This window comes from Cebidichthys violaceus, unplaced genomic scaffold (genome assembly GCF_023349555.1).
Source record: "Cebidichthys violaceus isolate CVI_PGR_0920_01 unplaced genomic scaffold, fCebVio1.0.p SCAF_16, whole genome shotgun sequence".
Taxonomy (NCBI): Eukaryota; Metazoa; Chordata; class Actinopteri; order Perciformes; family Stichaeidae; genus Cebidichthys; species Cebidichthys violaceus.
In genome coordinates this window covers 11,490,092-11,502,010 of record NW_027176329.1, presented here as the reverse complement: position 1 = coordinate 11,502,010, position 11,919 = coordinate 11,490,092, and the positions used below count along the sequence as shown (strand labels likewise).

At 38.2% G+C, this 11,919-nt stretch overlaps 2 protein-coding genes and 2 non-coding genes across 4 annotated transcripts; all 4 read right to left on the bottom strand.

Annotated features, from left to right (window-relative positions):
* Positions 1-38: 38 nt before the first annotated feature.
* Positions 39-3,157, bottom strand: rps5 (ribosomal protein S5). The gene is made up of 6 exons (XM_068711255.1): positions 3,077-3,157; positions 2,170-2,273; positions 1,641-1,850; positions 959-1,087; positions 309-407; positions 39-149 (listed from the first exon to the last, which is right to left on the bottom strand). Coding segments are annotated over exons 1-6 (612 nt in total). The 5' UTR covers positions 3,078-3,157; the 3' UTR covers positions 39-80.
* On the bottom strand, positions 483-614 carry LOC137873309 (small nucleolar RNA SNORA3/SNORA45 family). Its single transcript, XR_011103161.1, has one exon. It is a non-coding gene; the product is annotated as a small nucleolar RNA SNORA3/SNORA45 family (small nucleolar RNA).
* On the bottom strand, positions 1,918-2,050 carry LOC137873310 (small nucleolar RNA SNORA3/SNORA45 family). The gene has a single exon (XR_011103162.1). It is a non-coding gene; the product is annotated as a small nucleolar RNA SNORA3/SNORA45 family (small nucleolar RNA).
* A 646-nt stretch (positions 3,158-3,803) lies between the features above and the next one.
* On the bottom strand, positions 3,804-11,610 carry ppt2b (palmitoyl-protein thioesterase 2b). Its single transcript, XM_068711252.1, has 8 exons — positions 11,066-11,610; positions 9,850-10,003; positions 9,291-9,386; positions 8,815-8,922; positions 8,577-8,660; positions 7,596-7,680; positions 7,014-7,068; positions 3,804-6,212 (listed from the first exon to the last, which is right to left on the bottom strand). The coding sequence occupies exons 1-8, from the start codon at positions 11,252-11,254 to the stop codon at positions 6,069-6,071; spliced, it is 915 nt and encodes a 304-aa protein (XP_068567353.1). The 5' UTR covers positions 11,255-11,610; the 3' UTR covers positions 3,804-6,068.
* Between the last annotated feature and the right edge of the window lie 309 nt (positions 11,611-11,919).

Below are 11,919 nucleotides of genomic sequence, written 5' to 3'. Positions count from 1 at the left end.
AACTGTGTGAAGAAAAAATAAGGACTCAAAACCTCAAGAAATGTCTTCAAATTTATTTGTTTTGTTAGAAAGCAAAGATTTTAACGGTTGGACTTAGCAACTCTCTCCAACTCGTCCTTCTTCTTGATGGCATAAGAGTTAGATGAACCCTGAAATTAGGAGAATCAGCAGTTAACATATACATCATTCAACATACTCAGAAAAATGTAAACGAAGACCAGGATTATAGGTTATGTTTAATGTCCACCAACAGGTATTGAGTTATCTGCAACAGTCCACTTATAGCGTGACCATTCTGATTCCGTTACCTTTGCGGCGTTGATCAGCTCATCAGCCAGGCACTCAGCGATGGTCTTGATGTTCCTGAAAGCAGCTTCTCTTGCTCCTGTGCACAGCAGCCATATGGCCTACAAGACGAGAGAGCAGCACATTAGTGACTGAAAGATTCACTTTGGTGGAATAAACACCGACCACCAGAAGTGTAATGTATCTGAGTTGGTGATTGACTGGGTCACAACAGACTACAGCCAATGAATAAGCAAAGACATTTCCTCTACGAGCACTCTAGCACGCCAGGATAATGGGAGATATCCAGGCGTGACTCTAGCCTCGCTTATTACATGAAATACAAACAACTATTACAGCTAATGAGAATAAAGCAGCTTTCATTGGTGAGAAACACTTTATTGCTGTTGCAGAAATTGTAAAATAAATTAACTGTAACCTCCCATATATTTTTTACATTTATAACTATCTCTAATAAAGTGAAAGGCAGTCTAAATCATTTCCAATGTTCACTAATGTAATTTACAGCTAATTTGGAAGACATGTGAAAGCACAACACCGTTAGTCTGGTCTGGGGTAAGATGGTTTTGTTGTAATGCTTCATACTGAATGAAAGATTACCTCCAGACTTTTAATAGAACAAACTGTTTTTAATGTCGATTATTGTGGTTACCTGGTTGACTCTGCGGAGGGGTGACACATCCACAGCCTGCCTCCTGACGGTACCAGCACGACCGATACGAGTGGAGTCCTCACGGGGTCCACTGTTGATGATGGCGTTCACCAAGACCTGGAGGGGGTTCTGGGAACAAAAATTGTAATACTAGTAAGAAATTCCTATTAAAGCAAAACCAGTGGCAACATCAAGAAAGTTATCCATGGCAGCACAGGATACAAACTGAAACCTGGCAAAGTTCTGGTAATCTGCTCAGTGCTGTGTTTTTGCAGTAATATCTTTAAGTAGTGCTCTGGGCTCTACTGTATATCTGATGTCCGTACAAACAATGACATCTACTCAACAATAAAGTCTGTAATGGGCACCAGAAATGGGACAAATGTCTTCTCAATTAGCACAAAATCTGAGTTTACTCCACACGGGCATCGGCTTAACTCTGTCTGGACTTAAAAATAATCTGCTTCTTTCAAAATTGAATTTTGTTTCCCCGTGTAACAGACTGACTCAAATACAAACTATGAAAACTTGTGCCATAGGATCAGTTGGAATTGTTAATCATGTATAACAGTTCCCCCTTTCCTGTAGCTTATATTTAATTGAGGCCTTCCAGATATCTGCCTTAATCATGCTGCACACACTGAACAAGAGTGACAATTTTGTGATTATTAGTGGTACATACCTCTCCAGTCAGCAGGTGGATGATCTCGAAGGCGTGCTTGACGATGCGCACGGTCATCAGCTTCTTGCCGTTATTGCGGCCGTGCATCATCATGGAGTTGGTCAGACGCTCCACAATGGGGCACTGGGCCTTACGGAAACGCTTGGCGGCATAACGTCCTCCAGAGTGTGGCAGGTACTTGGCGTACTTCTCTTTCACAGCAATGTAATCCTGTTGTGCACAAGGGGCAAGTTAAACATGGTTAATGCAGTAATGAAGTACAGTATGTATGAAGAGTTAGTGTGTCTGAGTTGGTGATTGACTGGGTCACAACAGACTACAGCCAATGAATAAGCAAAGACATTTACTCTGCGAGCACTCTAGCACACCAGGTCAACGGGTCAGTGTCCACGCGAGACTCTAGCCTCGCTTAATTCAAGTAATACAATTGAGCGAAGAAATATAAAACAGCTTTCAGTAATAAAAGGAACATGGAAAGTATGTATAGAAATATACCAAGGACATTCTAGAAACTGCACTTGCGGCTTACCTGCAGAGAGATGTCATTGATCTGGACATCGTCAGTGCTCCACTTGCCGAAAAGTTTGATCTCCGGGGACTCAGCCACGGCTGGGGCGGTCTCCCACTCAGTCACTGAGGATTACAAAAAAAAAAGAAGAAGTGGTCAATTCAAGCCACGGACACAGAGCACATCACACCAACACAGCCTACTATGTACATCAGTTCCTCCTCATACATGTACCTTTTCTGAAAGACAATGATTGCCACACATTGCATCAGTTCTGAATCAATTTGAATGTAACGAAATATTTAACATCGGAAAATATAATAGCATTAAGACGTAACAATTAACTACACTAATTGAGATTGAGAGCTACATTGCAACGTTCTGCCAGTTGTCGTAAACCTAACCGACGTCACATAGACACCATGGTTTACATTTCTCTTTGCGAAAGATCACTTATGATCAAATGCAATGCCAGAACATGGGTGGAAACGGCCACTTTCGCAGCAGGGCCCGAGCTGAAGCCTGCTCCTCCAAAGTTACCGTAACGTTAGCTGTCAGCCAACATGCTACCGCGAATAATTGTGACATTTTACATTCGTATACAGATGTAGTGTATTCTTCATTAATAACGTAACACTAGTATGTATACTTTTGCTACATTTAGTGAAATAAAGCACTAAGTTCGAGATCTATCGGGGTCGCTGATTAACATGCCGCATCCACATGTGCTAGCAAGCTAGCCACATGCTAACGCTCGGCGCCGTTGTGCTCGTTGGGAAACTCTTAGTGGAAATAAAACAGCATTTCGGCAAACTCAGATGTTCTGTCCCAATCTGTCGGACAACAGAAGCCAGTGCTGATTCTAAATATCCGAGAGTAATCTTTTTCAGGACAAATGAAACGAGCAAACGCTTAATTTTTCACTCACTTGTGTCTGCCGTTGTGTACCACACTTCTCTGAGACGGAAAAGGGCCTTTTCGAGGCGCCGCGTGCAGATATCCGGTGAGATGGTTGGGTTCTTCCGGGACGTTGTGCATGTAGGGAATTGTAGTCCTTTCTTTTAGAATGGCTCTGGTAGAAGTGTGTAGCCTGAGCGAAGAAAAATGCTTACAATGTGAATTACACTGATGAAGATTTTGCTTTAGTTTATTTGTTTTCATGTTCTTGAAATTACTTTTCTATTCTTTTATCTTTTTTTCTTATAATTCTGTCTGTGTGCACTGTAACAAAAAGGAATGCATGATTTACTTAGTAGCTATACTGCAAGGTTACATTTAATATGTTCTGTAACAAATAAACATTAATCCAAACATACCAAAAACGTAATATAAATGAATAAGACAAATAAAACTCAGTCAAGTCTCACGTACAGTATATTTATTAGGAAAAACTTTGTTTTAAGAGGATAACGTAGTGAGTATGTTGAAAAAAAGTGGCATATAAAACTAAAACAAGTGAAAGGCTAATTGAACTATACAGAACAACTAATCATCTTCTTAAATTTAGTTCTGATGTTTCTTGCTACCTATAGCTATACTTCCAGTTTATTTATCCATCATAATAAGCTAGTTTGTTTAATTGTTATGAGGTGGTAGAGTGCTCCCAAACATGGTTATTCAAGAACTATCCCTTGCAATAAATACTAACACAAAAATATGTTTAAAACTGTCTTTTATTGAGGAATAGACAACATGTGACACATTTTCATATGCAAACCAGAGACTGTAGAAAATGTAGGAGTCAAAATAGTAGTTGATGTTTGAGTTTTTAGAAAATTGTCCATAACTACATTTACTGTTTTCATGGTAAGAAAACTGAACAGAGAGAGGATATCCCTTAAATCCACAGTTTATGCAGTTAGGTTAATTAATTGTACAAGTACACATTAAACAAAGGATGCAACAATATCGAAATAATCTACAACTTTAAAACAGTTAAAATCATCCCATTTCCCTTTTTTAAATTTTTATTCTGGTTAAACCATGTGCAATGCAAACATTTTTACTAAATAAAATAGACATTCACTTCTTGTTTTATCACACAAAAGATATTTCCATTCCTTTTCTTCGTTTGAGAAACATCTATAAAGTACATAAACATCCAACAAAATGCAAGAGAAGAATTAATCCCTTTTCCAACAAATGGAGAAAACATGAAGGTTGCTCAAACGCCTGAGATATCTAAATGCGAGGGGAGGTAAAGAGCGTCACGTACAATGGTCTGGTCGACAAGTAAACACTAATATAGCACTGCCACTCTCCGGCCACTCCTCTATATCATTATTTTTTAGCACCGTCACTAAAGACAGTGTGTCATAGCACTTCGGTATGAGACATGAAACACTGAGGGATGAGGGGGAAACTTTAAGGCTCAATCTACTAAAGCTCCAAAGCACTGCATGAAAATAATAATGAACATGATATTCATGATCAGATGTGCTCACTAAAAGAACAGGAAAACATGACCCACCTTGGGTTAAAAATGAAAGAATAAGAAGATGTAAATTACTGCATCATTATACGATGAGCAGGGCAGTGAGTCTGTACATGAAGACAAGATGACAGAACGTCGCTCAGGCACTGTTGTGTGGTGTTTTGAGGTATGTGTGACCAAACACACACAGACACACACATGGATATATATATATATATATATATACTGTATGTATGTGGGCATCGCTTTCATGCAAATTAAAGGGACACTCCATACATTTTTACACATGAAGAGCCGTCACAAAGAGCCTACTCAGCCTGTGAAAACACTAAAATGACTTCTGTCTTCAGCCTCATTAATTCTTTCTCTCTCACTAGTCCCGATACTTTACTGAAATGCAATACTAAATTGCTGGACTGCTCCATTAATTTATGATTTTCTATATTGTTGCTGACTGTATTAACTCAAACATAGTTAAACCTTTACCAAGTTTATATATGTTTGTGCCTTGTGCTTATTTTATGCGAAAAAATCTTCAGCACACAGACAGAGATGTGCTGGATTTGTTCAACAGCAGCAATACGGCCTAAAATAAATAATTAAAAGGAGCAGTTTTGCGAAATACACATTCGTTCCTTGCCGAAAGTTAGAGAAGAAGAAGATCAATACCACTTTAATGTCCGTACAATAAATATGAACAGTCAGCAGTTAGTATACAGACAAACTCGCAAACAGCGAGCCTGGCTCTGTCCAAAGGTTAAAAAATCTGCCTACCAGCATCTCTAAAGCACACCAATTAACACATTATATCCTGTTTGTTTAATTTACATGTGTGGTTTATGGGGTTTTATTTCTTGGCTGCGAGCAGCATCTCTCTGGAGTTTCCCCTGGTTGCCTGACAACCTCACTGTGACGATAAGACTACGTATCTGCATCTAGCCAAGAAATTGTCGGCACTGTAGCACATAACCTCCTTTTACACTTCAGTGCTTGTACAGTTGTAACAGAACATGTTAATTAGTGAACTTAAGAGGTGCTGGTAGGTGGATTTTGTTCGCTTTGGACAGAGCCAGGCTATCTGTTTCCCTTTGTTACCAGTCTTAATACTAAGCTAAGATAACCTACTGCTAGTTGAAGCTACATATTTAGTCTAGAGTCATGATAGTGGCATCAGTCCTATCTAATTCACTGCAAGAAAGCAAATAAGTTTACATACAAAAATATTAAACTATTCCCTTTAAAGTAACCTAGTAGTTACGAGGAATAACATAAAAAACAAAATGTATCAACAGAAACAAACCTTAAAAGTATAATTACCAAGTAACTGTAATCCAGAGAAATTAGATTTCATCTTTAAGAGTACACTCCCAAATGATTGTGAGGGTACTTTAAAGGGGCCTTTCATACATGGTTGAAGTTAAGAGCTTATAAAACTGCAGGGTGTGTAACTCTGTGTGTGTATCTGTGTGAGTGTGAGAGTTTTGCTCTACACCAGCCATTTCTCCATGCACATGTGGAACACCGTCTCATTCTGGTGCCAAAACACGTGTTCGACGCCGGGAACTGAACAGATGATCAGATCTCCACGAGCCGCCAGCGTCTTCAGACCGAAAACATCTCTTAAAAACACCTGAAACAGGAAGAAGAAAAAGAAAATAGGGCTGTTCTTCTTCTTAAAAGTTTTAAACCTTTTTACATTTTAAAACAAGGCATATTATCCAAAGGCAATACAAGTATGATGTGCTGCATTGGGATGGGAACCTCCAAACATCAGATATTAATGTGAGATGTTCCAGTTCACCACAAAGATATTTTACTGGGACATTAGTGAAGTAAAAAAGTATTTTGGATGGTTAATCTATTTTGCAAAACAGGCAACAATGATGCTCAGGGCAAAGTATTGCTGATGTATAAGGAAAGATGGTCTGTTGGTGTTTGGCACAAGACTAAATCATGAACATATTACGTTGCAGAGGCTTATATAAAAGCCTAAACTAAAATATTTCTGAGTGCACAGTTACACTCAATTACATTACCATTAGCTACATAAATGTGCAGGTTTTAAGGATCTCACTGAAGAGAAATATTTTTCGATTGTTATGTGATTTAGGTGAGATTGAAGAGGAAGTCTTTCGCATCTTTTATTGCTCTTTATATGATGATTTAAGGGCATCACTTTTCAATTAAATGTCTGTCATTTCTGATGGTGGTACATTTTATTTGTCAAATTATGACAGAAGATTAAGTTCTTTGTTTGTAATGTAACATTATATGTAAAAAGTTCTGTGCTTGTGTGAAAAAATAACTAACTAACTATAGATGATAACAATCCAAAATAATATGAAAGTATAAGTAACGATCACAGAGGGCACTGTATTAAACTAAACACAGTAACGTATATATGTGTGTCTGTTGTGTGATTTTCACTCACATCTTGATGCTGCATCTCAACCACAGTCTCGTTGTCATCATAAAATCCAAACTGACTAAAAATCAGGAAAGAGACAGAAGTGTTATAATGTGTGAGCATCACATGAGAGTCATCTGATCAGCCACAGCCAAAAAAAGCAATTCTAGCAGAGCGGAATAATGTGTGAACTGAGCGTAAAAAGCATCATATGACACCGGAAAAGAAGAAGAGTATTAAATAGAAAACTCATTGTGTTTGAATCAATGTGAACTGGAAAAAGTATTCACTCAACTGTAGCAGAGGAAATACTACGCAGGAATAATACCCGATTCAATTAATTAATTCTGGTGTTTCAGAGGCTTTTTAACACGAGGGTCAGGTTCAGGTAAGTGTGTGCCTCAAGTGTATTTGTCAAAAAAATGTTAAAGCATTTGAACAAGCAGGATGACACCCCGACTTTCACTATCAAACCTCGAAAATGTCCAATAATGTGAATATTATCGTAAAATATTCTATTTCATTACATGAAATCATACGTCAGATGAAAAGACCACAAGCACAAAAAGATTCAATAAATATGTTGAAGACAGAGGATGAACTCACCTCGACTGCCAGGGAGTGATGACTCCATCGTCTGGTCCTCCGATCAAAACCAGCTTTTGGATTTTGAGGAAGTTCTTCTTCCACTCTGAGATAAAGGGGTACATTACTTTATTACACTTTATTAGGAATGCCTGTAATAACCTATTGCAACCCAGTAGAACAGCACTGCTATTAACTCTAGACCAGAGGTTTTAAGACTGTGAGGTATTGTATTGTATGCATATGGTTTTATTTAAAGTGCCCGACCTCATTTTATTAATATATTTGTTTTTTCTTTACTTCATTAAAATATGTTTTTTGTTTTCTTACCTCTCAGTCAGCCTCTGTTTGGCTGTGACATGTGAATTTCCCCACTTAAATCAATAAAGTCTTATTGATCTTATCTTATTGTAGTCCATCTGTTATGTATTTCCAATAATGCCGGATGAATTTCAGGAAGCATTTTTCTTCCCAAATGGATTTATAGTCTCCTTTTTGAATGAAACACATATTGCTGAGTTTATCAACTTCACGTTATTAATTTATCATACATTTGTTATAAACAAATGTAATTACAATGTTAAGACTTGAATAGTCTTTACGTTTTTATTTTGTAATTATAAACATAAAGGACAATTGATTACTGTTGGCTGGTTCTAGAAAGTCATGTAATTAATGACATCTGCATGTGTACTCTTGGTATCTTTAATTATCTTGTGATGAGTTTTCTTGGTATATTGTGTTTACTGTAAATAGTCTCTTTGCATGTGTGCAATGCTGCGCCTCTATTTGAACCATACATGACTAAAAAACAACTCAGTTAATCAATTAAATTAATCAGTTTTTCTAAGAACAAGATGATAACAAAAGCACAACAACTTCCTCCTACCTATTGATATTTTTGGAGTTCAACCTCACTGTTGCATCATTAAGACAAACACCCACTGATTGCTACATTCATTAAACTTATGGATGCATTTCACCCACAAAGAATGTGCTGACCTGTTGAGTTTGGATTGGGTCTTTCGCTGTTGAGCAGAGCCAAATAGTCACTGCTGTTCACATAGAGGTCTCTGTGGTGGGGGTCTGGAGGACAAACAACCAGTATGTGAAAATACTTGTTAATGAAGCTTTCTTATACTACATCTCCTGTCTTTGAGTCTGATCAAATCTGATGGAAAACACACTGGAGTATCCAATGTTCAGGTTTGACAAGATAAGGAATATGAATAATTCTCACCATTCCAGTAGTTGCAGATGGAGATCCTCTGACCTACTGACGTGTAGCAGAGGTGGAAGAGGTTGGACTTCACAAACTGTGGGAAGAGGTACCTCAAGTAGTCTGTGTCTGAAGAGACAAAGAGCAGGATGAGGAACATGCTTGAGGGTGAAACCGGTCCATCCCATAATTTTTAGGCCACTTGGGCGCAGTGGAAACAAGTTGTGAACCGAGCTGCTGACGTATCACCACCCTTTCAGTTGATATGGTGAGCTTGTTAGCAAACAGATGCTTATTCATACAACCAGCAGTTACTAATATTCACTCTTCTTTTAGATCTGTTTTAGTCTCTACCAACACTCATGGGCAAATATGTGGCGGGCGACCCCTTTCACGTTGTCACGCTGTTTTAATGTTTGATATATTGTTCTTAAGTAAATATTGATTACAGGTACTTTCAACATAAACACATGTTCAGACTTTGAAATTGAATCCACCTCCATATTGGCCGGCCTGAGGCGAGGACAGAGAGATGAAGGATTGGACGTTGTGGTCGGAGAGAGTGGAGAGGATTCCTCTGCAAACCAGCCCACCTGTTGAAATGTCAGCAGAAAATATTTTTCGGCAGTCTTTTTACCTTTTTGACCAACAGTCAAAAACATAAAGATATTCAAGCAACTATCACATAAGACAAATAAAAACATAAAATGGAATGAGGCATTTTGCTAGGAATTTGCTCAAGTAATCAAATCTTAAAATAGCTTCAAATTAATTTCCTTTCGATCAACTACCTGATTAATCATTCAATCAAGCTACAAGCTGCAGGCTGGGAATTTCCAACTCCTGACTGAAGCTGAAATCCCCAAATTCACAAAAAAATCTATCCAGTGAATAAAACAAACAGAGAGTCTGGTAAAGCCCCACCCTTTTAGATAAAAGAATATTCACAACTGTGGTCAGTCATCCCAAGAATTACATACATACCAAGACTGTTATATAATCTAAAGCAAATACCACATGTATGTCTCTTTTTCACTTGCACAAATGCACTCAGACCTTGAGAGTAGCAGATAAAGTGGACCCCATCTTCTGCGTTTTGCATTATTGGGTAAATAGCTGCCTTGAATCCCTCCACCTGCTTCCACATGGGCTGCAGGCTGGCACTTCTGTCAAACAAGTCGATGACTGTAACATTTGTTCCAGGATGAGACTGCAAGAGAAAGAAGGAGGTGGTTTCAATTCATAAACAGGGCTTGTGGGGAGGAACTGTGTGCAAGTAATATCTCATTGTTGCATGAAGCATTAAACATGAACAAGAAACAACTCTAACCTCAGTGGTAAAAGCAACAGCAGCAGGGAAAAGCAAACACCCCGTACTAACAAAAGTCCACCATGTTTTTTTTAGCAAGGATGTGCTTTAGAAATTGATTGTTCATCAGAAGTCTGTTTGGTAAGAAGGCAGAACAACCGAAACAGACAGACCGAGGTCTAAATTTCCGCTTTCTATTTTCTTTTCCTCCAGAAATAGTCTGCTTTCAGTCATCAGCTTTCTAGGTGTAAAAAAAAAAAGAGGAACTTAATCTTGGTTTTTGCCTCATCAACCTTGCCGGAGTCCCCACAAAATTTTCACCACTTCCTCATCTCAATCTGGTTATTCCTAACACAATCTTAAACGGTGTGTTTTTGTCAAAGGGGTGTGTGAAGGGTTCGGAGGATTCAAGCAGAGAAGCAGGACAGGGCACAATTCACTGTGCATGTTGAACTGCATTACCACTGACAACTCATTCTCACAGGTTTAATCTACCAAAACGTCCAGATTGGCTCATGATTTCTTGGTAATTTTTCATACACAAATTATGGAGAACATGACAGAACAACACAGTGCAAACAACAGGTTATGTTTAACCAACATAACACATTTACAACTCTTGAATACTAGATTAAATTGACCCTACATTATATAAATAGCATTTCTTTTTACAATCAACACTTGCATATGACAAGGTACTAATATCTCACTCTCCTGTGGTGTTGCTGCAGGAATAATGCAGAAAAAAACAACCATTTACTTTACAAGACATGTGACTCTACCATTATGATAAAATATGACTTAATGTGGCACAGTACATGCTGCATGGCGCAGGTCCATATGCGAACATGTGATATAAGCTGTAAGGCCTGCAGTATACATTGTATAAGGTCAACTCCTGAAAAACAACATGTACCGACAAAAGAACCACATTGAACCAGTCTCTTTGTTACGGACACTCACCTCGTTGATAAACCGCTGTAAATGTATAAAATCACCTGAGCTGTCGAACAAACCGTGGACTATGACCACCGGCTTGAACCCGACCACCGAAGCCCAGAGACACGCACCGAGCAGCGGATACAGCAGCCCGGCCACCCCGCTGTACCGCCTCCCTCTTCGGCTCAAAAAAGCAGAATGGGAGCCCTTCATTATAACACAAAACAATTCAAATAAACACTAAAAGGGTTTACTAAATCAAATAGATAACTTTAAAATTAAATAAAAACATAAAATCTTGATGTTTGGCTAATGTTATGCTGCCATCTTTATCTCTTTTTCCAAGCGACGGTGCAAAAAAGCTAAAAGTCCGCTCGTCAGTGTCCTTTAAATTACCCGGTTTTACACAAACTGTATGTTGTATTACTTCACAACACTTTAAGCACTAAAAGAGCTGCTGAGCTTTGCTTTGGTTTCTTTTGTTTGTTCCGGTTTTATATTTAACGTGATGAAGGCACTGTTGGCGTCATTTCCGGTTCCAGTTTCTCCAATCAGCAGCGTGGATACAAAGTACATATTGTACAGTCAGTTACAAGAGTCATTATAAACATATGCACTGTCTAATAACGCAAAAGGTAGAAATATTCACGTTATTACCGATTCTTTTTTTATTTTATCCAGTCATCTATTAATAGCAATTTACAGTATTTTAAATGATCTATTTAGCCAGGCCAATGATTAATAAAGCAGAAGGAATGAAAAAGATCATGTAAACTGAATAAAATAACAGCATTCAATATATAATGACAATGATTTCTAAGAGATATAAAGGGTGGGTTCACAATTTGTCAGGTGCCTATATGTATATTGAAACAGGG